Below are 26274 nucleotides of genomic sequence, written 5' to 3' on the forward strand. Positions count from 1 at the left end.
CAAGACGGGTGTCAGAGTGGTGTTTGCCAGGGTGTAGGCACTGGAAGCATTGGTGCAGCAGCGAGAGAGCTCGACAGCACTAACGAAGCTTTGCAAACAGAGACCTTGATACAAGAGGCTGCTTTCTATGGGCCTAGTCATAATTAGGGGGTGGAGTTTTCGGTTTTTATTTTCTCGGCTGACTTTTTTCGGTGTTTATTTTGCAAACACAACTTCCGTATTTTTTCGGTTATTATGATTTTCTGCTGAATAAATATCTGTTTGTTTCGGTGAGATAAAGGCATCCGTGTACAGTTAAAAGTGATGTAGTGTACATTTTGGCTTTTTTTTTTTCTTGGACACTGTTTTATCCACTTTTATTTGGTGTACTGTTTCTTATATATACAGCCAAGAACCTGGAAGAAAATGCTATTGTCATGATGAAAATTAGAGTTAAGACATAACGCATATGTAAAAGATAAAGTCACACGTTTCACAAAAGAGTAACTGAAATATTATTTATTACGATCAAATTTTTGCATAAATCAAATTACTTAAAAATGAAATGCGCTTTTCTCGACTTGCGTCTAAGTGTCACATAAAAAAAAACTGGCAGGCTTTGGTCTCCGCGATTTCCTAGATACACTTGCGCTGCAAATTCTCAAGTCTGTCCTTCACCCCTCGAAGTGCCTGCTTCGCCACAGGCGCCCCTCTCAAACGCTTGGGATGTCTATGACGGTCGGGAAGAACGGCTGCCATTTTTTCCCCATTCGTGATACCATGAACAACGCGTCAAAATCCTCAACAGCTGTACTAAACCAATGTTCCCATTGTCTCACGTCATACCACTGGATTGAATACTGTTGTAATTTTCTCCCGTCAGCGAGAGTTCGCGGTGTGCATGAAGAGGTACTGACCTTGTTCGGTTTAAACTGAACTTCTAATTATGCTTTCGGCGTACCTTTATTGGTGTTTTTCGGTTTAAACCAAGAAGTCCAACCCCTAGTCATAAGCTAGATGTTAGTGAACATCATCCAGTGGTTGCTATTGAAGAGACAAACAGAACAGATGCTCTCGGCAAACTAAAGGTCTCTTCGATTTGGCTGCACCAGCTGCACTAGTTCAAGTAGTGCAGCACCGCCGTCCTCGTTTTGCCAGTGCCACGCGCTGTCTGCACTTGTCACCTCGTTTTGTCAAGGTGCATGACTACTTCTGCACGAGTTCTCGCTCATCCTGCACTCGCTTCAGAGGAGGTGCAGAAAAAAGTGCAGCATGGCGTACGCGCAGCTCAGCCAAGAGCAGACGACGCTGCGCATTGTTCTGCAGAGCTTTGTAAAGTCTGTCTCCTTCAGAACCCAGGCGGTTCGATGCTAACGGATCTGCGAATGGTTGCGTATACACGGTAGTTGGGCTGCATGCTGGTGATTAGCATTTTGTTGATGGAGGAGCGGTATTATATGTAGTTCTGGCCACATATGTAGTGGTACGTGGCCGCGATACGGAACCTTCGCGTGCGTTGTCCTATGTAGTATTTTTTTTTAAATTGTATTGTGACCTAAGAAGATGGGTAGCTGCGAACAGAAATCAGTTGCGATCGATCGAGTTTCTGTCGGGCCAAGTGTGCCACACGATAGCGTGCGCAGAGACTCTGCGACATCAAACTTGCGCCCACGGAGTACATAGACGTCTGTGAGAGCGCAATGAGGTACGTGCGTCTTTTCAGCAGCTAGCACTTTTGGACAAAGTCCGTGGAAACCAATCAAGCGTCTCGTTAGGCAGTCTTACTTAAACTAATACTCGTGGCAACTGCTTATAATGTTAATTCTCTCGTACCCAGGCGCATAATGGCATCGCAGATCGGCCGATATAACAATCGTGTAGTCGCGCGTACGTTGGTCCATTGGTCGCAGTCAACGTCACTGTAAAGGCAACATTCACACTTGCGACTCGCAGCGGTCGCGCGACCGTTTTCGTCGAAAAGCGACTGCCGCGGGCCGATTGGGCACTGCTCGATTTCCAGTCGCGCAACTGCTGGTCGCAAAGCATTAAACCAATCAGCGGCTCAGCCGACGTGAACGTAAGTTAGCTTTATTCTATGTGGTGAACAGTCGAGGTAGACTCGATGTGGAAAGCAAACCGCAAGTCGCATTCGCAAGTGTGAACATCAGTTGCTCTCTGGTCGTATGCGGCTGCGGGTCGCGCGTCCTTCGCGAGTCGCAAGTGTGAATAGACCTTTAGTCATCGTCATTTTCCGATCGAGTGCTGTAGGCCTATGGCAGTTGGCTTCGAAATTGGACGTGATCACGTTACAGCACGCGATACATGATGCACGCACGCGTTTGCTAAGTTGCAGAGTCCTACATTTGCGTACTCGTTTCGGCAGCTGTTGCCGCACGACAGTGTCAGAACTGGCACTGCACGCTCACGTAACCACCTGGCACCGCTGCAGCACTTTTCAGAACTAGTGCAGCTAGTGCAAGCCAAAATGAAGAGACCTTAAGACTACACCAGAGTCCAAGCACGACAAAGTATAAGGAAGAATATGGAGTCCAACGGAAGCTGTTCAGTTTACTGCAGTGGCATTGGTTGACTCAGCCCAAACAGCTGTTTCTCTCAGTGCCCTCCTATAGCCCAGCTGCGACGGCATAGCTTGATCCTGTGCTTTGTCTTGCATTAGGTGGCGCCCCCTCCAGTAACTATACTTTCTGGAGCAGAACACATAACCGACACTGCGAGTGCAGAAAAATGTTGTTAATCGCTATGGCCCAAGCTACTGCTAATGCGCACGAGCGAGAGACAGTTGGCTTCATTGCGTGGCAAAGGCCAGACACCTGATTTAGTTCCTTTTTGTGTTTTTAAATATGTTACAGAGGAACATTCTAGAAATTTAAGAATATTTTCTGCAAGAGGTGCCATTCACAACCTGAGCAAAATTCGCAACACAGAAATATAACCCTGCTTCACTCACTCTTTTCAACTGACACCACTGCTCATTGCTCGTCAGCTAAAGACTGGCCTAATGGCATAATGGATCTCTCTAGAACCAAGTGATAGTTCCTGCCTTCTTTAATTACATGGTGATGAGTAACAAAATCCAGGGTTCAACAAAATCACATCCAGCGAGGAAAAATTCATAGTAACTCGACAAAAAACGTGCACTAGTCAAAGGTTGGAGACAAAAGAAAAACGACTAGTGTTTCAGAGCCAATACGGATGCCTTTCAAGGCAACATGCCACATCTCGCATGTTCTTTGTCAAGAAGAATGCTCTTGAACTTCTTCAATAATGAGTCCCTGCAGCCAACCTAGCACGCTCATGCTGCCAGAACACACTGCACTGAGTGATAGCAACCTTCAAGCTTTACGCCACACGCTCATGGAGCAATGTGTGCTTCTGGCCAAAAATGCCAGTTGTGAAATTCCAATTATGCCATTTCGTTATATGACTTCGAGCAAAAGCTAGACCTGAATGGTTTCACAATATCGGGGGACTGAAAACGGCTCTGTAGACTGTTATCATGCATATATCTCCTAGGAAATTGGTACCAATGAAATGGCTTCTAACCTGTATACACAAGGTCAGTCATCACCAAGTTGTCACTCCCTGCAAAGTGCTGCAATGGCTGCACTCGAAGGGGTGCTCATCGGTGTGCCCTCTTGTAGTGCTTCAGGTCAACACAAGAAGTTACGGAATAACCATACTCGGGGCATAAGAACCGCTGCCTCCATTCAATGTGATGTTTGTTTAGGCAGTGGGTTGTACATGCCGTGAGTGATGGCCATATCTGCATACAGAAAGCAGACATTTCCAAGAACGTGAGGGATACACCTTCATTTACAGATGAGACATAGTCCATCTCTCGAGAGAACTACAACGTAGGAACCACTGATAGATGCTGGCAAGAAACCAGTACAGACAGAAGAAATGAGAGAAGCCCAAAAGAGCCCTGCTTTCACCAATTGATACGTGTGCATCCTGTGCAGTGCCTATTGAGGTGCCATTCAAAGCCGCCTATTGGCAGCCATCGGAACTATAGGGGGGCCATTCACTATGGCTGCCCCTTCAAGCATGGATGAACTATGTCCTGTACACCAATGTTTTTGCGACAAATGCACAAGCAAATCGTACTGATTGAGACTGAATATGTAGCCACCATTACAGAACAGAGGGGCGATTCTGTCTATATACACTACGTATTTGCTGCAGATGGAAGTTGCTGAGTCTAGCTAAAGAAAACCTGGATATAGTGGATATAGTAGTTATCAGCATGCACAGGGCATATAGAAATTGTCCTCACGAAGCGGGTTGTCATGCTAATGAATGTCCTTTGCATGCAAGATCACGCGCAAAAACTGTCACTTGCACACTTTTGAAAGCTGACCAGAATACAAACCAAGAACTCAAGTAATACCTCCAAACAACAAAATGATAAGGAAAGAAATTAAATTTCTTATATTTTCAAGATGCCACCATGAATCGAGAACTGCTCCCCCATTCTTATCAAGCTGGAATGTCACTCTTTCCTTTGTGAAATATGCACAATCACAAAAGCTATAACATATAAACCGCTGCATTAAAGAATAATCACTTCACACCAGCATCACAGCTGACATAGGCAATGAAACATATCTGCAGAATCTGCATCCCCTTCTAACATTAGCCTGATTAGCCTGCAGTATGCGTTGGACTATGTGCTCCCATTTCTTTTTTTTCTTTAAGCAACACCTAGTGAGAGGTTAGGTTACTCTGTTATTCATTTCAAATCAGTCATTACAAAGTCCTTTTCTGTGTAGATGTAGCGAGTTAACTAAAATGGCAAAGAAATCTTTCAATGCTGTTTCCTTTGCAAAACATGTGTTTTGTTTTTGCTACTGGGGAACCAGAGAAAGCCAAAGAACTGATTTTTATCAAGACCAAGATATTAAGTTGTCTTATGCCCCTCTAAGACAAGTAATAAACTATGAAGCATGGGCTATTTCAAAGAACTTGCGATGCTAGTCAAGTAGTGGTACAGACAAGACCAGTAAACATTATAGAAAAATAAATAAAAAAGGAGATTTGAACCATTCTTTTGGGTCATGGCCCACTGCATCAGGTGCATTCAATAGTGAAACAAAATTACTGATAGCTGTGTCATTGTCGAACGATCAATGGCAAAAATAACTATCGATAGTTCTATCAACAGTAAAAGATCATGCAACACACTACTATGCATAATTGTTGCAGCATTACCTTGCAACATTTTCCTGCTTGTCCCTAGCACGTGGTATGCAGGCAGTGGCAATAATGATAGGGCTCTCCATTCTTGCAGTGCAAGTGTCAGCAGGCACTTCAGACTTGCCCTCAGCCATTGTCAAAAGATGAACTGTTCGGAGTACCATGAATTCACCATCCACAAGACTTCTACGAAGCCGAGGACACAGAGCTGGGCATGCCTGCCTATGAACCAAAATAGGATGTAATTATTGCTTCGGAGTTTATGTTTGCAAACTTCCGTGCTTTTGAGAACTTAGCTGCTGCTAACAAAACAGTAGAAGCTGCGAGATGTGCCATGCAAGCTAGTAAGAAATACCAAGTGCTAGGAGGCCAAGGATGTAGACTATATGCCAACAGTCCAGTGACAGGAAAATTTTGGGGGTGATTTGACTGCCAATATTATAGAAAATACAGTATTAATGTGATAAGCCGCCCCACAATCACTTTACATGAACTTTGTTTCTTTGCGTAACTGAGATAGGCAGCTTTGGGAGAACATATGACAAACTGCTTTCTTTTACCTTTCGAGGCTTAGATAGAGCTTTTCCCCTCTCCGCTTGCTTCTCTCACGTGTGATCTAACAGAACATATTCCAGGAATGTTGGTACCAGCCCAAAGCATGTTCTCAGCTGCTGGGCAGATCGTTTGAGTAAGAGTGTGCCAAAGAGCAAGAAAGTTTGGCATACTCGTGCTTCTCTACCAGAATATCTGGCTGACATAGAATCACATGTAATTCTTCAATCACACAAGAAAGCTTTTACAGATGTGTATAGGCTGCAACGAATTTGTATTGACTGTTTTTATGTGAAAATAAAAACAACCAACTCTGTTGGAATGGTACAGTTTTAGACCTGAATATGGTGATGACCACATTTCGGATTTTGACAGCGGAGAGTGACTATTTATTTCCTTTTATTATAGTGAGTTATTACAGAATCTTTGGTAATACTGTCAGCCAACAATTACAAAACGGTCAAAATCACTATTTACTACCGACAGCAACAAGTTCGTGAACAATGAGGTATAGTTTTTTAACGTTATTGTCAGTTAAAGAAAAAAAACTATCGATAGCCAACTTACCGACAGTTTTGCATCCCCACTGCATGACCACACAAACACTTGCACAACGGCATGACGAGTCGCGCACCGGGGAGGAAAATATACGGTGTAGTTCAAGACTTCTGCAAAACCCTACGTCCCTAACCCGTGGCAACAGTTCGCAGTTTCGAAGCCTCGCCACTTGAGCGGTGTTGACAAGTAAGCGTGCAACTTCAGACCAATGCAAAAAGAGCTTTCGCTGCTCACATGCAAATGCTCATGCGCCGCTATCGCGCCCGTGCACAAGAAATAATCGACTGGAGGGCGAATTAATTCAATCCTAAAAAAAATAATAAGCGCACGAGACCATACAGTGTACAGAACGGTAGCACCGTGTTCGTTTCTTCTGTTCGTCCAGTGCAGTAAAGTCTCAGCCGTTCTGAATGCAACTTATGCTTTTACATGTTACGGTTACTTTTGTAAGAGGGAGCACGCACCCAAATAAAACGCCTGACTCAAGGTAAATGTCACCTGTATTACGGCGCTTTCTTCACTTTCAGAATAACAGGCGCTGACGCCGCAGAGTTGTTTACGGTGTACATAAAGATAAAGGCCATTATGCTGACTGCTGCCGACTTGTGCGTCGGCGTCGTTGTTGACGCGGTTGCCGCCATTGTCGATGCACGCTGTTATGCAGTTTCCCGTTTCCCTTCCGCTTCCGCGCAGAACCAACGTTGGTGTGAACAAATCAGGCTCATCTTGCAGCAATGCTTCAGTTGTGCGTAAATTTAAAACGCGAAAACAAAACATACTTCAGGTCATAGACTCATAGCCTCAGGTACGCGCTCTTTTCTGCCACATGACCTACAAATGGCGCGCGATTTGAACGGCGCTGGTAGTTTCGTGAGACAAAGTGCTTGGACGCATGGGTCTTATCATCGATCTCTGTTGAACTTTATTAGAACAGCCAACCTTTTTCTTTCATTTCATATCCCTTTATTTTTTTTTTTTACATATTCCTTTATGTCCTGAGGCAATAAACAACGTCATAAAAAAAAAACAAAAAAAAAAAAAAAAACGTCTAGCAATGTTTTGCCACTTCGCTTTAGGTCTAGCGCAATGCTGTAGCTGCTTGCATTCACTAGCGTGTGTGGCACAACAGTACATCGGGAAAATAGGTGACTACCTCTTTCCAATGTGCTTCTCTGTGGGTGTTACGAAATCAGTTGACTTTGAATGAATGAATGAATGAATGAATGAATGAATGAATGAATGAATGAATGTGTCAGCACGCAGTTCATCACTTGAGACCACGCTCAAGACGACATAACTATCCCGTAACCGCGGCGACCCGAGAGGGCGTGCTTACGCCACGCGGAACCCAGCGAAGAGCACATTCGCTCGGTCGGTGTGTTCATCTCTCCACAAGTCCGTTACGACCGGATACCGCGAAGAGCACGTTCGCTCGATCGGTCTGTTAGCTATTCAGACCTCCGTTACGACCGCGCAGAGACTTCGCGGCCCGCGCCCCACGCCTGAGTTATGTCTCCCCTCGAACTTCGGAGAAGAAACGCGAGGACCCGACGCCTCGGGAAGAAGGCATTCGGAGCCGAGACGAGACGAAGCACAGACGCGCACGAAGGCGCATCACATCCAGCCAGGCGACCCTCTGCAGATCAACGTTCGAATCTCCTTTTAAGAATTAATAAACAGTTTGATTTTAACTCATCATTTGGCCTCACTGCTATCATGGCGCAGCCGACAGGATCTGCAGAGGCGTCTCGCGCGCGCGAAGAACCACCGGAATCCACAGTGCGCAGCAGAACAACCTCGACGAGTTCTGAGACCACCTTCATCTGGTCACCAACGAAATCGACAATGCGCAGTGTTCTCATCGAGTTGAAAAAAGAGCGGCTGGCCGACGAGCTTCGAACCCGTGGACTACCGTGCAGTGGCCGTAAGGATGTTCTCGTCACACGCCTCCTGGACGACAACGTTCGCCTTCAGGCCTCGCTGGCTACGTCCGACTCAGCTACCAGCCAGCTAGGCTGAAGCAGTAGACGATGACAACGGAGGAGCAGACACGGAGGGACCGACGACAGTCGAAATTCTGCTGGCAAGAGTTGACGAACTGGAACGGCTTGTAGCCCAACGACGCACGTCACACGCAGCGAGTGACGCAACGGGGCTACTGCATCCAGTGTCGACACGGCACGATACGGACTCCCAACGCAACGACGGAAGTCTCGCGCCTACTACAACGAACCAACGGCCGGCAGACACGAATCGTGGTACATCTCCGCAGTCCTCGCGGGAGAACAACGTTCCAGCTTCCGAGGGTTCGCCAAGCCTGAATGAAATCATGGCCATGTTCGCACGCGCGTAACTGCAGATGACGGAGGTATTGTCGAGAGTGTCAGAACCAGCTCAGCCGATTCTGATCCAGTCAACGAACGACACCGCGTCCGCCATCCCCGAGTACGACGGCAATGTGCAACAAAATGTCCAGACGTGGATATCGCAGGTGAAGCGCGTAGCTGCCTTGGCACACTGGTCCCCATCACTGACGCTCGCTACTGCAGCAACACGGCTGCAGGGAGCCGCGAAGGATTGGCACAGCTCTTACGGCATGAGTTGCGAATCGTGGGACTCATGGAAGCAAGCCTTCTCCTCGCGCTTCGACAGGAGGCTCACGATGCAGGAATTCCTGGACCTGCAGGCTGATCGAAGACTACGCAATTCGGAGACATTGGTTGAATACATGTATTCGAAAAATTCTCTGCTTGACAAATCTCCGTACCCGATGGCGAACGAAGAGAGAATTTCGCTGATTCTCAGCGGAATCGACGACGACACATGGGCAAATCCACTGGCTGCACAGCCCTGCAGCAACGTCATTGAACTCATCGACCGCGCAGCGCTGCTCGACACCAGGCGACGCAAGACAGTCAAGACGCAGTTCCGACAATCTGGTCCTGGGCGGTCTAACCAGATGAGCAGCAACGGATTAAGGGCGGCGACAGACGGGTGCAACGATCTCCGCGAACAGTCAACGCCGCGAGAACAGCGAGAACCGATGCGGGCCACGCGAGTGCATACCTGCTTCAACTGTTGCACAACGGGCCACTTTTCGAGGGATTGCACGAGGCCAAAAACGGGAGCCACGATCGCTGCGGAACAACGCCGAGCAGCCAGATCCAACGGCGCAGGCAATACCAGGACGACAAACAGGCAAGCGAATTGTTTTCTGCAATCAACGGGAGGCAATTTGCCCATCGTCAAGGGCCTCGTCGACAACCAATCGGTGAGAGTCTGCATCGATAGCGGCTCAAATGTGTCCATCCTTAGCGAAAGCTCTGTGGGCCGTAACGTTCGCCTCCGACCGTGGGCGTCCCCAGATCACATTGAAGTGCTTGACCGATGCCTCAGACCGACGCGAGTGGCAGCGTTGGACGTGACTGTCGGAACATCGACCGTGCGGCTCGAAGAGGTCGTAATCGCGCCCTTGCCCAGTGCCATGGACCTGATTCTCGGTTCAGACTGGCGCCGTGCCGCTAACGTCGACGTCACGTTCCACCCTACGAACGATGTCACCCTCGTCCCAATACCGCCGTCGGTGAGTGAATCTACCGTACACACTCCAAGCGCATACAGTGTGAATCGTACTGGCGAGACGCTGATAGCGGCCTTCAGCAACCGCGCAGTCATTGAAGAAATTTCACCAGACAGCGACACCGACTTCGTGAGACTGAACTCGAAGGGCCTGGGTCCCGACGAAGATTTCTTCGACCTGGTTGAAGATTCTGCATGTAAAATGACCCATGACGCGAACGCCAACGAAAGGGAAGAGCCCAGCTCAATTCTGAATCGTCATGACGACGCGTTCACAGCGAGAACAAATGCGCTGGGGCATTTCGCTCACGTAGAGCACAGCGAAGAACTTAGGGACAAATTTCCCGTCGCCACAGGGTCGTACCGATCTTGCCCCGCGGACCGACAGCTCATGAAGGACGAGGTCGGTGACCACTTGGCTTTGAAAAGAACATCCACGTACATGGACGATGTCGGCCAGGGAGCAGCTACGATCCCCGAAGCGCTGTCACTGCGCGACGAGGCGCTGAGAAGAGTAATCGTCAACGGCTTAAAGACGGACATCAAGAAGCGTCAATTCATGCGAGACGACATCACCGCAGAAGGGCGAACCCTGGACGAGGCGAGAGTCGCAGCATTCGACAAGTTCCAGCCCGAAAGCAACGTCAAGAAATTGTATTTGTTCCTGCAATTGGCAAACCATTACCGCAAAGTTCGTGGATACGCGCGCCTGAGGACAGGCGCAAAATTTAGAGGGGCCGTGTCAGCACGCAGTTCATCACAATTGAGACCACGCTCAAGACGACCTAACTATCCCGTAACTGCGGCGACCCGAGAGGGCGTGCTTACGCCACGCGGAACCCAGCGAAGAGCACATTGGCTCGGTCGGTGTGTTCATCTCTCCACACCTCCGTTACGACCGGATACCGCGAAGAGCACGTTCGCTATTCAGACCTCCGTTACGACCGCGCAGAGACTTCGCGGCCCGCGCTCCCCGCCTGAGTTATGTCTCCCCTCGAACTTCGGAGAAGAAACGCGAGGACCCGACGCCTCGGGAAGAAGGCATTCGGAGCCGAGACGAGACGAAGCACAGACGCGCACGAAGGCGCATCACATCCAGCCAGAATATTGGGCAGTGTGACGACCGTCGGCGGAGAGCGGGCCGCTTTTGCGATGACAAGAACCGACTCCCGCGAGAGGGCGCGACGTGCAACAGGGGTGCCACGTTCGCCGCTCGGCGCGTAGCGGCTGCGGGATAGCGGGGGTACAGAGGAGGGTTGCGGTTCTCTTTGGAGCGATTTTCAGACGCTATGCAATTAGTGTGATAATTAATAAAGAGGCTACTTATTTCAGGTGCTTAAACTGATCCCTGCCATTCTTTTACGTCTATCGGGAGACATCGTGCACGCTTGGGTAGTCCTTCGGAGCAGCGTGCGATGCTTGAATCGCTATCTGAAACTCTCAACATTTCTTCCTGCGGACAGTTACAAATCATCCAGATGAGCAATTTGTACTTAACGTTTGCAATGAAGCGTGGTGTTTTGCATTCGTTCTTCCCGTAAGGGAATAAAGGCTGCTGCCCAGGAGCGCTATTGACACGCGGAGAAAAACAGTGTACATGCGAATCAAAGCTTGTGCTTCGTAAGGCCTCTTTAGGAACACCTATTTTTTACAAACCTTATTTGCGAACACCTGCTTACATTTTGCAGCTTGCGCTTATTAATACATAACAACGTTTATCTTAAATCGTCAGTAATCTGTAATATATCTTTTTAATCGGTGTTCTTTATGTGCCCTAATCATCGCTTATAGAAATTACAAATACAGTGTGCGAGCAAAACACATTCACTACCGTACTAATTTAAAGCACTGTGCTATTTACCGGCAAAAAAAAAAAAAAAGGTATACATGACTCAAGCATTTATTCTTTGTTCGTGATTAACAATTACGTATATCGCGGACATTTGTTTTGCGTGCCACTAACCAAAGGGCAAACCAAAAAAACAAAAAACAAAAAGTCAAGTACAGCTAGGGCATTACTTCAAATACAATATGAAAAATTAAAACCGTCACATACGTAATACGTTCATAGTAGGCACTTGAGTGTGGACGCTTTACTGGCATCAAATGGTACCAGAGCAAGCAAACAAAAAAAACAAAAATAAAAGCACTGATAATTGCGCGTCGAATTGGCAGGCATGATGCAGTTCTTGGCGCGCACCGAGAGAAAGCGGAAAAATGCGAAAAAGATGACGAGCACCTAATACGCAAGCAATTAATATAATGCCAAAATCAAATGCGGACATAATGCGTGTTTATTCTTTGAGTGTGTGGTATGGAAATATGAGTAATCGACTGGATATACTTGCAACTACTGCTTACCGGACTATATATAATCTAGCTACTTGCCGCGGGTGCTCTTTGCAGTACTAACCAGACTATGATTGTTAACAAGGTTGATATTACACGTGAAATACTTTCAAGGGAATTTAATTATTTTCCCTTTGGGAACTCTTGTCGTGATTCGATTACTTCGCAAGGAGCGAAGCCGCAAAAACACATTAAATTTCATTGCTTCAAGTGGGAGCTTTTCTGGTGCTCCAAGTAGATAAACTTGTTGAATCTTCACATTTTACAGGAAGTTTGCAAAATCTGAAGTGCAAAGCAGTCGAAAAGGACCGTACATCTGAGCCAAATTTTTCACTAAATTGCGACCTAGCTTCGAACCTATGGCGCTATTTTTGTTCGTGGTGAAAAACCATGCCGGCCTCACAACCTCTCTTTCGCAGAACGATGATCTAGCGCAAGCGAAATAAGCGTACCCTATAGCCTCTGCGTCCTCTATTTTCCGTCGTTATTTCTTTTTCAAAGCTATTCATTTTTTTTTTGTATGTACAATGACTTGCAAATTACAGGTGGCTTGCGCACCCTAGAATGGAAACATTTTCTGGAACAATTAGGTCATTGTTAAACTATATCGCATTGAGATTAAATGTTTTAAGTATAGCGCACATCTCTGGATATTTATAAAGCTACCCGTTACAACAATGTTTCAGCTTATGGAGAGAAAAGAAAATGGTGTGTTCTTAGATTAGTGTACAGTTTCACGAATTGTTGTCTCTTAAATTTCGACGCTTATATTGCCACCTGACGGTTATACGCGATCGATTGCAGCCTGTTCGTGCTCTGCTTTCCTCTTCCCGGGCTTTCATTTGGTTCTTATGCTCGGTTGTGTCCTCGTTTTTTTATTGTTTTTAATATATCTCCATTTTTATTTGTCTTTAGCTGATGCTTTCTTCGTCGTGCGTTTGCCGTGCCGCACGAAAATTCTGAACCTTTGTTCACATTCGCGGTCGCTCTTTTCACGGCGCTGCGTGCCTTCCACCAACCCCTTTCTCCCTCCCTGGTAGGCGACATGTTTCTTTTTATTTTCCTGTGAAACCCTTACCTCCCACTTCCACCTTTCCTGACCCACTGTGTTCCGTTATTCAGTAGCCAGTTGGCGTGGTGTCGTTCGTTTTTCATGTCCTTAGTTTACTATATTTCTACCTCCATGCGGGGTAGTCCACATTTAATTCATTCCAACTGAATGCCGACTTCTCTTGCGGCTTCAGTGACGTATTGTAGTCGGCATAGTTGGCGTGAAAAACAACAGGATATACCATTTTGGACTGTTTTGATAATGGGGTTACTGTGACCAGTTTTAGTCAGCGCTCGAACGCACGTGTTGTATGTTTCACTTCTTCATACATCCTGCCTCCACACAGCCCTCTTTTCAAAACGACTACATTTCTAGACGTGAATTAGGTGCTTTAGGAATGCTAAAGCAAGCTGTACGGCGAGTGAAGCGTGCTGTGCGAGTCGTACGCCGGCCCTTCCAAGCTGTTTTCTTCGGAGCCAACTCCTGTCACGTTACTTCCCCGAGGTGTTGCCGACGGCCAAAAGGGGAAATTATTTAGGTGGTTGCTAACAGTACTGAGCCCCATTAACCGGCATATTTATAAAATCTTGTCGCGAACAGCTCGAGACGACGCACAAGCAAACAAGAACGTAGAGTCCACGCGGTATCCGCCCCACCGCTCAGCGCGCACACGCGGGCGCCCGGACGGCTGACACACCAGTTGCTGGTGGCGCCCTCTGCGCTGCGGCGCCTCCGTCATCGCAACAGCGGCCCCTCGCTCCCATGTATTTCGCGGCGCGGTCGACACACTGCCCAATCTTCTAGAGCACTATACCTCTGCAGATCAACCGAATCTCCTTTTAAGAATTAATAAACAGTTTGATTTTAACTCATCATTTGGCCTCACTGCTATCAAATGAATGAATGAGTTTATTTCCGTCAAGGCAGAGGGGGCCCGAAAAAAAATAGAAAACCTTCTACTTGACGGGGTACGAGCCCCCTTTGTACAATGGCAGACAGCGAGTATTTACAAAAAAAAAAAAAAAAAAAAAAAAAAAGTACATCCGTTATAGTGCTGTACAGAGGAGGGTTGCGGTTCTCTTTGGAGCGATTTTCAGACGCTACGCAATTAGTGTGATAATTAATAAAGAGGCTACTTATTCCAGGTGCATAAACTGATCCCTGCCATTCTTTTACGTCTATCGGGAGACATCGTGCACGCTTGGATAGTCCTTTGGAGCAGCGCGCGATGTTTGAATCTGCAGTGTTATCAGGTACGCGTGCTGATGTATAGCATAAGCTTGACTGTTTACACGTGCCGCATTCTTGCGTATCATGATCTGTAATCAGTGCGGTTCTGTTATAAAACCAAGCACACCTATCAATAAAGGGGCAGTCCTTTGGCCTCCAGCCGCCGGCTACGTTCCGTTATTTCAGTGGCGACGAGGATGGGATAGTTGCTGCACGATGGCAGCCAGGCCACCCGAGTTCGACGACACGACTAGTAGCTGGGGCACTTACCGTGTTCGTTTGGAGGCCTTTTTTGAGGGCCACAGCATCACAGATCCAGGAAAACAGCGTGCGCTTCTGGTGTCGGCCCTGAGTGACAACGTGGTGCGCGTGCTTCAAGGCCAGTGCCAGACGGAATCGGTGAACAGTCTGAGCTACGAAGCCGTCGTACAGCTCCTGGACAATCACTTTGATCCCCAAGCCAATGAGATAGCAGCTAGCTACGCTTTCTTTATGCGGAACCAAGCGGACGGCGAAAGGGTACGGGACTACATCACCGACCTGAGGCGTCTCGCCAAGGATTGCAGTTTTGATAAGTTTTTGGATCGCATGTTGCGGGATCGGATTGTCTGCGGAATCCGTGACGAACAAGCTCGACGGCATATGTTATCGCAAAAGAAGCTGAGCCTGGCGGAGGCAGAAGCTTTTGCTCTAGCCGCGGAAACCGCCGAGGCGAATGTCCGGGTGATGCAAGAAAGGAGCTTTAATGACAACGGGGCGGCTGCCAACGTCGTACGGGAGCACAGCCGGTATCCGCAGAAATCCAGACGCAAGCAAGGATCCACGACCGAGTCCTCGCAATGCGGGAGATGTGGCTCGAACCATGCTTCAGAAGTGTGTAGACACAAGAAAGCGACGTGTCACAAGTGCGGTAGGAAAGGACACCTAGCACGGATGTGCTCCAGTGGTCGCGCTAACCCTTCAGGAACATACGCGGTGAAGGAGGCAGACGGCAGCGACGGCAGTGAAGAAGATATGCTCTACGCTTTGGTGGCTCACAGCTACAGTACTAACGAGGCCGTACGGCCATTCGAAAGGGATTTCATCTGGGAAGGTCGGAACCTGCGCATGCTCGTGGATACAGGGTCTACTGTCAGCGTCATTCCAAGGAAGGTATTCCAGAACCACCGCGACTTTTGGCCGACACTGGAGAAGACTGCACTGCGCTTATCGTGCTCCCTGGGGCCGCTTCCGGTCCTTGGCCGAGTGGCCATGAAAGTCGAATGCGGTAACACGCAAGTGGACAGCTCGCTCGTGGTTGTGGATTGCGACGGGCCTTTGTTGTGCGGCCGGAACACCATCCAAGCCTTCCAGAATGCGGGCATGGCACTACTGGAAGAATGTGCGCCGCAGAAAGTACATCTGGTTCAGGGTGACGCAGCGACAGTCGAACTTTTGGCGGAGTTTCCGGAAATTTTCGAGGATAGTTTGGGTCGTTGTAAGGGGCCGCCCGTGAAACTACACAAAAAAGAGGCCGCGGTACCACGCTTTCTCAAGGCTCGACCAGTGCCCTACGCGCTTCGGGAAAAGGTATCGGCAGAAATTGACCGCATGGTACAGGAAGGAGTGCTTTCACCAGTGAGAGTTTCCGAGTGGGCTACGCCCGTCGTGCCCGTAGTAAAACGGAACGGTGAAATTAGACTGTGCGGTGACTTCAAACTAACCGTGAATCAGGCGACACATTTGGAACAGTACCCATTACCAAAAATCGAGGACATCTTCGCATCTCTGTACGGAGGGGAGGTGTTCACCACTCTGGATTTACGGCACGCATATAATCAACTTCCACTGGACGACGACGCACGAAAAATGGCCGTGTTAAACACCCACAAAGGGTTGTTTGCATACAACCGCCTCGCTTTCGGCATCGCATCGGCTCCAGCTTTGTTCCAGCGTCGCCTCGAGTCCGTTCTACAAGGCATCCCTCGCGTCAAGGTGTACTTAGATGACATCATTATTGCCGAAAAACAGAACGACAACTCAACTCTCCGGCAAGTCTTCGAGCGGCTGCGCGATAATGGGCTCAAGCTGAACCGTGACAAATGCAGGTTCCGCGAGAAGGAAGTTTCGTTCTTGGGCCACAAGATTGATGCAACTGGACTACACCCCCCTGAGAATATGGAAGCCGTCACAGCCGCACCCAGACCGGAGACGGTGAGCCAGCTTAAATCCTTCCTGGGATTGATCACATATTACGCCAAGTTTTTGCCCAACCTTGCCACTACGCTGGTTCCACTCTATAGGCTGTTGACTAAAGGAGCGCGATGGCAATGGGGATGCGAGCATGAGGAAGCATTCCAGGCAGCAAAGCAGGCTATGGCAAAAGCACAGCTTCTCGTACACTACGACCCCGACAAGCCGTTGCGGCTTGAATGCGACGCTTCGCCAGTGGGGGTCGGCGCTGTGTTGTCACACCGAATTGGAAACCGGGACTATCCCATATCGTTCCGTTCAAGAGCACTGACACCTGCGGAGCGGAATTATTCGCAACTGGAGAAAGAAGCGCTGGCTTTGGTTTTCGGCGTTACCAAGTTTCGAGATTATTTGTTGGCGAAACATTTTACTCTGGTGACGGATCACAAGCCACTGACAGGTCTGTTCCACCCGGAAAAGCCGATTCCGCAAATGGCAGCAGGAAGAATTCAGCGGTGGGCGTTGTTACTGGCGGCTTACCAGTATGATCTGGAGTATCGGCCAGGACAGCTTAATGCTAACGCAGACGCTCTCAGTCGCCTTCCACTGCCGTGCATGGAAGACCGAGGAGGGCAAGAACCCATGGAATACGTACTTTATACGGAGAGCCTCAATTCCACCGCCCTTTCCGCTCAACAGCTAGTGGACCTAAGCGGCTCGGACGATACGCTTCATCAGATCAGGTGGTGGATCGCACATGGCTGGCCACGGTATTTATCAGCAGCACAGCAACACCTGATGCCATACTTTTCTCGCCGCAACGAGCTCGCGGCCAGTCACGACCTGATTTACTGGGGTCATCGAGTAGTGTTGCCGGAGGCGGCGCGACAAAGCATGCTAAAGGAACTGCACGACAGTCACCCCGGTATCAGTGCCATGAAGCGCACGGCTCGGGCGTTGTTTTGGTACCCTAGGTTAGATAGGGACATCGAAGTGTTGGTTCGAAGTTGCCCGCAATGTATACAATGCTGGCCCATGCCGGCTGCGGAAGTTCCCAGTCCCTGGCCGGTGAGCAACAGGCCCTGGTACAGGGTTCATATGGACTTTGCAGGCCCCATCAAGGGCTACCAAATTTTTGTGCTGGTTGATGCTGAGACAAAGTGGATTGAAGCCATACCTTTGAAAACGACCACAGCGGAGGTCACCATTCAAGTACTTCGAGGTATTTTCGCACGCTTTGGCTTGCCATTCTGTGTGGTATCGGATAATGGACCACAATTTTCAAGCTCCGCCATGTCCAGTTTCTTGCAGGAAAACCAAGTGAAACACATAAGAACCGCCCCATACCATCCCCAGTCAAATGGGTTGGCGGAACGGGCCGTGCGAACAATAAAGGAAGGGCTTCGGAAGAATCCAACAGGTACACTGCAAGAACGACTAATCAAGTTTTTATTCCGTTATAGAACGACACCTTTGGAAGGAGGAAAATCGCCAGCGGAACGGCTGTTGGCCTTCCGTCCCCGAACCCGGCTGACAGCTTCTATCACGGATACCAAGGTGATAAGACATGACGGTTCGAGCGAAGCGGTTCCAGCAGCAGCAGAAGTACCGGCCCGGTTTCAACCTGGCAGGCATGTATGGTCGCGCCAGTTTCAGTCTGCCCGGAGATGGATGCCGGCAACCGTAGTGTCCACAACGGGAGCACGCATGGTGACACTGGAAACACCTGAGGGACAGCAACGACGCCACGTAGACCAACTCCGGCCACGACTAGTCACAGGTTCATCACCTAACAAGCAGAGCCTTGACCGGACCAACGACGGAGCTCAGCCTAGTTCCGGGGAGGCAGAAACTCGCCAAGGTACGGAGGCACCGGAAGTCAGCTCTCAAGCCGAAGACCAACAACCACCACCACCACGTCGTTCGACTCGCCTGCGGAAGCCCCCAGATCGTCTTACGTACTCCAGCTTAGGGGGAGGGGATGCAGTGTTATCAGGTACGCGTGCTGATGTATAGCATAAGCTTGACTGTTTACACGTGCCGCATTCTTGCGTATCATGATCTGTAATCAGTGCGGTTCTGTTATAAAACCAAGCACACCTATCAATAAAGGGGCAGTCCTTTGGCCTCCAGCCGCCGGCTACGTTCCGTTATTTCAGAATCGCTATCTGAAACTCTCAACATTTCTTCCTGCGGACAGTTACAAATCGTCCAGACGAGCAATTTGTACTTAACGTTTGCAATGAAGCCTGGTGTTTTGCATTCGTTCTTCCCGTAAGGGAATAAAGGCTGCTGCCTAGGAGCACTATTAACACGCGGACAAAAACAGTGCACATGCGAATCAAAGCTTGTGCTTCATAAGGCCTCTTTAGGAACATCTATTTTTTACAAACCTTATTTACGAACACCTGCTTACATTTTGCAGCTTGTGCTTATTAATACACAACAACGTTTATCTTGAATCGTCAGTAATCTGTACTATATCTCTTTAATCGGTGTTCTTTATGTGCCCTAATCACCGCTTATAGAAATTACATATACAGTGTGCGAGCAAAACACATTTATTCACTACCGTACTAATTTAAAGCACTGTGGTATTTACCGGCAAAAAAAAAAATAAATAAACAAGGTATACACGACTCAAGCATTTATTCTTTGTTCGTGATTAACAGTTACGTATATCGCGGACATTTCTTTGCGTGCCACTAACCAAAGGGTGAACCAAAAAAAAAAAAAAAGTCAAGTACAGCTAGGGCATTACTTCAAATAAAATATGAAAAATTAAACCCGTCACATACGTAATACGTTCATAGTGGGCACTTGAGTGCGGACGCTTTACTGGCATCAAATGGTACAGAGCGAACAAACAAAAAACAAAAATAAAAGCACTGATAATTGCGCATTGAATTGGCAGGTATGATGCAGTTCTTGACGCACACCGAGAGAAAGCGGAAAAATTCGAAAAAGATGAGCACCTAATACGCAAGCAATTAATATAATGCCGAAATCAAATGCGGACATAATGCGTGTTTATTCTTTGAGTGTGTGGTATGAAATATGAGTAATCGACTGGATATACTTGCAACTACTGCTTACCGGGCTATATATAATCGGGGTTCTTGCCGCGGGTGCTCTTTGCAGTACTAACCAGACTATAATTGTTAACAAGGTTGATATTACACGTGAAATACTTTCAAGGGAATTTAATTATTTTCCCTTTGGGAACTCTTGTCGTGATTCGCTTACTTCGCAAAGAGCGAAGCCGCAAAAACACATTAAATTTCATTGCTTCAAGTGGGAGCTTTTCTGGTGCTCCAAGTAGGTAAACTTTTTGAATGTTCACATTTTACAGGAAGTTTGCAAAATCTGAAGTGCAAAGAAGTCGAAAAGGACCGTGCATCTGAGCCAAATGTTTGAGTAAATTGTGACCTAGCTTCGAACATATGGCGCTATTTTTGTTCGTGGTGGGAAACCATGCCGGCCTTACCTCTCTTTCGCAGAAGGATGATCTAGCGGAAGCGAATTAAGAGTACCCTATAGCCTCTACGTCCTCTATTTTCCGTCGTTATTTCTTTTTCAAAGCTATTCATTTTTTTTTATTTTGTATGTACATAAAACAGGACTAGAGCGATCTTCTGGAGGCAATGACTTGCATATTACCGGTGGCTTGTGCACCCTAGAATGGAAAGATTTTCTGAAACAATTAACTCATTGTTAAACTATATATAACGCATTGAGATTAAATGTTTTAAGTATAGCGCACATGTCTGGGTATTTATAAAGCTACCCTTTACAACAGTGTTTCAGCTTATGGAGAGAAAAGAAAATGGTGTGTTCTTAGATTAGTGTACAGTTTCACAAATTGTTGTCTCTTAAATTTCGACGCTTATATCTTTATACGCTTTCGATTGCAGCCTGTTTGGCCACTGCTTTCCTCTTCCCGGGCCTTCGTTTGGTTCTTATGCTCAGTTGTTACCTATTTTTTTATTGTTTTTAATATATCTCCATTTTTCTTTGTCTTTAGCTGCCTGCTTTCTTCGTCGTGCGTTTGCCGTGCCGCACGAAAATTCTGAACCTTTGTTCACATTCGCGGTCGCTCTTTTCACGGCGCTGCGTGCCTTCCACCAACCCCTTTCTCCCTCCCTGGTAGGCGACACTATAGTGCTCTACATCCGTTATACAAGAAAACACCAGCTATACAATATTTATGCGAACTTCACTAACGCGTTACAAAAGAAGTCCTTTAAAGTTGTTTTGCTCAAATTTATAAATCAAGTATTATAACCATTTAGACAGTTAAGTAAAGTCAGAAGGCAGTGCTGAAGCATTTGTTGACCATATGAAGAACAAGAGAAGGGTATGTTCCAGATATCAGACGAACGCGTAGAATTATGCGAATCGTCGGCGACAGATTTGCCATTTTCTTCAGAAGGCGCCCAGAATTTCTGAGATCGCATCTATATCGTTTGCCTAAGCTAAATAAATAAAGATTGCGAACAGAAACGAAGCCTAAATTTTGTATAACTGTACTTGACTGTATAGGCTGATGAAAACGCAATGCGAAATATTCTAACTTTTGTGTAATGCCATTAAGGCTATGCGCAAAAAAGACAACACAAAAAACAGAGACAACGACAGGACGAGCGCAAACTAACAACCAGTTTATTCAGAAGTTTAACCTCTAAATATAAAACATATAAGCGCATGCGCAGGTTGGTCACCGTAAGCGGGTGTGTAGATTACTCAGATCTGAGTTGTGGAGACAGGTTCGCCTATGTCAAGACTGGCTGCGCATTGTGTGCTTGGCTCAGCACCCGTCTAGGCTAGGAGAACATATGCTGCGCGTCCACAGGCGAAATGCTTCGCAACATACGGAGGCCATGTGGAACGTCACAATTAAGCAACTGTTGAAGCTGACGGAGAGGCGGAGTGACGTTCGAGGAAAAGGGTCTGTGACTGTGCTCGGAGACGTTCAAGTTCCAGAGTCTGTAATGAGCGTTCTCAAGAAAGGACCCAAGTATAGCGAAGAGCCTGCCGTACAAGCTCATGAACTTTTGGCACTGAATAGAAGAATTGCCAAGAAAGCTGAAAGCGAAAGTCAAGAGCGGTGCCTTTTGGAAGGGGTGGACTGCTTAGCAAAGACTATTCACAAGCTACCGTCAACAAGGAAGAAGCAGGCCACGAAAGAAGTGCTGAACTTTTTTAGAGATAACGACTTGCGTTTATTGCAGGCTGATAAAGATGGTGGATTTGTCATTATACCTGAAGGTGTGTTTAAAGAAAAGGCAGACCAGGCAATCAGCAAAAACTTTAGGTCAGTTAAAAGGAGTGTAACTGGAGTTAAGAGTAAGGCTGTGAAGTTGTGCAATGATTTAGGTCTGGTGCAGATAACGAAAGGTATAAACAAATGTGTCGGCAACTCGTTGCAGGTATTTTTCTTGGCAAAGACACATAAAGTGGATGTGCCCTTTAGGACAGCTGTGAGCGAGAAAGGCTCATGGCAGAACCAGGTCAGTTTGTTTCTGTAGAAACATTTACAGCAGCTAGATGTGTTTGACCCATTTACTACTAGAAATTCACAGGATGTTAGTGGCTATTTGGAGAAAAGCCAGAATGTTGGATTCTTGTTTTCTGTAGATGTCCAGGACCTCTTTTATTCCATACCTCATGCTGAACTACTTGAAGCTGTTAGATTTTGTGTGGAAGAGAACGGGGATGTTCCCTTTCAAAACGCAGCAGGGATGACTGTAGATAATTTTATAACTTGAATTTTATCTTAATAGCACGTTCATTACACTTGACAATGGGTTCTACCTGCAACGTCGCTGTATTTGTATAGGTTCGTGTGTAGCCCCGGTACTGTGTAACATTTTTCTGTCTTTTATTGACCGTACCCTGACAAATGTCCTTGAGAGCACTATGGTTTTAAAAGTATTTAGATATGTGGATGACTTTTTAATTCTTCTGAAAGAACAAGATAACATTGACTACCTTGATGTGACGAATGAGATTTTAGAAGCTTTTAAACTACACGGTAGAGGTCTAACTTTTACGCGTGAGGTACCAGATCATAACAGTCTGCAGTTTTTGGACATGAAAATGATTCTTTCAATAAACATTTGTGTTGGATGTATCATCCCAGAGTTGCAAAAGATATTATGCCGTACGGGTCTGCACAGTCGAAGACGGTCAAAAGAGGTGTTGCTGCTATGTGTCTTGAGCCTGCCCTCATGAGGTCATGTCCGCACAAAATGGGCGATAGTTTCTTGGCACAAGTGTCCCGTTTGGACAATGCGGGCTACCCCTGCACGATCTTGACGGCAGTGAGTGAAACTCTCGTGCAGAAAATGAAAGGAAAAGTGCGCAAACGGGCCCCAAAGGAGGGTACAAAACCAGTAGTTGTACCTTACGTGCATAAAGTGGCACACAACTTGAAGAAGGTGGCCAACAGGTTTGGTGTGCCTGTGGTGTTTTCTGCACCTGTTAAGGCGGGGGTCCCACTCCGGCAGCGCGAATGTGCCATTTTAGGCAATGTTTGCGTGAGCATTCTGCGCGTTGTTCTTTTTCGAACATCACAATGTAGGCATCGTTCGAAAGCTTAATACACGCTCTGTCAAATGATGTGCTCTGCTTTAGTGTGCCAACGTTATTAACTGCATGAGAGGTGGTATTGCAGATGACAAATTCGCTAGCGTCGTTGATATACCCTAGTTCGGATTAATTTGCTGAAGAAACTGCTGCACTTATAACAGTTTCCTTTGGTCTACACATAGAATGGGTATGTATATTAGGGAACATGGTGCGTAATTAGTTTTAATTTAATCAGTATTTGATCGGCAGCCTTTTAAACATGGTAAAGTTTGGCTATTTTGGGCACGAATATCTGCGCTTTATCAACGTTCACAGCAATAAAATGTTTACCACTTCGGGCGCACAGTATAATAGTTGAGTGTACGAAGTTTCATCGAAATTTATTCGCTAGTTCGTTTCTAATTACCTTTCCAATTTGAAGATTTCCGTAATACTGCTTCACATCGCATAGCTTGACCAGAAAAACCGCTCATTCTACAGCCTAGGAATCATGCATGGTGAAACTAGAATAGTAGTTATTTGTGAAAATGAGCGCAAATTGCGCTTTATACAATTAGCACGATTATACTGAGCCTTCAAATATAATCAATTTTTCCTACACGACATTCAATTGAGAAGGCCGTCATACTCAACAACGTGATCCTTGTTTGAGTTGGCTTTTTTTAAATATTGTATTACTGTAAAATAAAGTTCAAATAGGAAGCACAAACCATGGTGATAATTAGTATTTGCACCTGTATTCGGTCATTAAAGGTTTTTACTGCTAGCGCCATCTAGGTAAAAGCAGCAAAAGTGTGAGTTTATTCAATTGCCAGGAGAGGCGCGCGTGACTACACTCCTTCAAAGTATTGAAGCTAGTCAAGAAACCTAGAAGTCAGCTTCTCTGCAGTGCAAAAACCCCTTCACCATGGCGGCCAAACCTGTTTTGGGGGCAGAAATCAGGTGCAGTGCAGGAGGCGTCTATTGTGGCAATAATGGCCACGTCCATTTCCTGCACCCCTCTTCTTCTTGTCGCAATTATGGGATTAAGAACCCCTCCGTTTGTGAGTGCCATTCATAACACCTCCCCTGCCCCTACCTCCTCCAGGCTCTCAATAGTGAAGGAATTCTGCTCAACACGTTTGCGCATGACATCAGGCTGGACATAGAAGTATTCTGCGCTGCACCCAACTTCTGCCCTCAAAAAAGGTTTGGCTGCCATGGTGAAGGGGTTTTGCTCTGCTGACTTCTAGGTTTCTGCAACCCACCTACACTACTTTTGTGCTGTGAAGTGTTTTGCTTGTTGCTATTTGCACTGCTGTTTGTGAGGTGATTGTTACACTTTTCAAAAATTCATTGCCTGTCGAAACAACTTCTTTCTGCAGCAGATCCGGTTTCAAACATTCCATAGAGGAAGAATTTCGACAACTCTCTCACCTGATGCAGAGGCTACAATTCATGATATAGAGGAAAGCAGGGAGTGTCAGTGGAGTGAAAGGAATGAATGAATACCTGGAGGCACCACTCGATCGAGAACGTGGTGCGAGATACCAATGGTTCTGAGCACAAGGAGACGCATCTACTCAAAGTGTAAACACAAACAGTTCATTAGGGAAAGACCGCGGTGTGAAAGTTTTTTTTATGTTACAAGACATGACACACACACTGCGTGCGTGCACATGTTTTGCGCGCACACACTGTGGTTTATGCGGGGGCTATTCGCGCGCACGAAGAACCTGCACATGGTCACCGCATCACCCTTTGCACCCCTGCATTGTGTGCGAACAGTGGACGCTCGCCTGCAGTGCTAAGCCGCTAACCTTCACGCCCAATCGCTGAGGGGCTATTTTGTGCTTTTCTGAATATACTTCTGGCCCTGTACTTTTTCCCTCACGCATTCGCATTTCGCTAGGCGCTTCAGGCTCGGATAGCAAGTGACACGGCTAGCAGAAACCAAACAGAATGAGCAGAATCCTCCGGTAAATTTACATGTCTCGGGCTTGCTTTTCGGCTGGCGACAAAAGTGCAAATTTATCAAAATTAAGACATGCCTTGACAGATTGCAGGCTGCTTGGGCGAGGTTCTTCATCCGTGCGCGCAGTTGGTCCAGTGGTATTTCTCGCAAAATCTAGACATTATGTGTTTGACAGCGAGTGCTACGGATATCGCCACGTTATGCTGCATGGTGTGCTGGCAAAATGCTCGCACGTGACATCACGATACGCCAGCTGGCGTACCACGCGTATGATCCACCGTTTAGATGTTATGTGCGTCATGCGACTCTCAAATATTGGTCGAAAAGGAATAGGACAGTAGACCAAAAGAAATAGTTTCGGCCAGCGGTATCGAGTGGTTGTCTCCTTCACATCTTCGTTCGTGCGTACTCTGTTCCCTAGAGCTTTCAGTGGCACACGTGTGCTTAGGTGCAGCTGTCCTCTCGGAAAGCACCGTTTTGAATGTAGCTTCGCAGCCGCTACAAGAAATACAACTGCAAAAGGACGACGTCGCATACGGAGTACAGATGAAAAAAAAAAAAAAAAAAAAGTAACGAAGGAATTCGACGCTGCTGAACCGAATGTCGAGCGTTAGCTGAAATGAGAATGTAAACTGTTTTGGTTCAGTGCTTTTCCTGCTTATAAACATTACAAATATGTGCTCATAGATAATCAAAAACCAGACGTCATCACCGATAATCACCGTAATGAAACGATAATGAAACATAAGAGCCGTTATACGTCTGTCTAATTGTATTTGATCACTTACGAAGCGTGTATGGACATCCTCGCAAAGGTGGGACAGTTGCCCGCACTACGCTGCGTGGAAAGAGAGAAGTTTCGACTGCAGACAGCGTAACATAAACAAAATGACGCCGAGAGGGCAGCTGGGCGCATTTCACTGTGACAAGAGAAAAGTGCTTGCCTGCATGTAAACCGAATTACCGGATTCCTTCGGCGCACACGCAGTGGCATTAGTGGGGCCAAGTAGGGCTAATGCGCGTGCGCAGCCGGCACACTCTA

The 26274-nt window shown here is 47.0% G+C and overlaps 1 protein-coding gene across 10 annotated transcripts in view; it reads right to left on the reverse strand.

Annotated features, from left to right (window-relative positions):
- Positions 1-7107, reverse strand: part of LOC146180195 (zinc finger X-chromosomal protein-like) — a 30756-nt gene extending 23649 nt beyond the window's left edge. The window contains exons 1-3 of one of the 10 annotated variants that reach the window (XM_084579426.1): positions 6805-7096; positions 5212-5418; positions 3544-3763 (exon numbers count right to left, since the gene is read on the reverse strand). Coding sequence is in view for 2 of the 10 variants with exons in the window: in XM_084579432.1 (XP_084435558.1) it covers positions 6316-6340 (25 nt within the window). In the remaining 8 variants the exon portion in view is untranslated. Of the gene's footprint in view, positions 1-3543; positions 3764-5211; positions 5419-6315 lie in introns of all 10 variants that reach the window. The other 9 variants (XM_084579425.1, XR_014700794.1, XM_084579429.1 and 6 more) reach the window with 9 other exon arrangements.
- Positions 7108-26274: the final 19167 nt, after the last annotated feature.

This window comes from Amblyomma maculatum, chromosome 9 (genome assembly GCF_055883805.1).
Source record: "Amblyomma maculatum isolate TAMU_Amacu chromosome 9, ASM5588380v1, whole genome shotgun sequence".
Lineage (NCBI taxonomy): Eukaryota > Metazoa > Arthropoda > Arachnida > Ixodida > Ixodidae > Amblyomma > Amblyomma maculatum.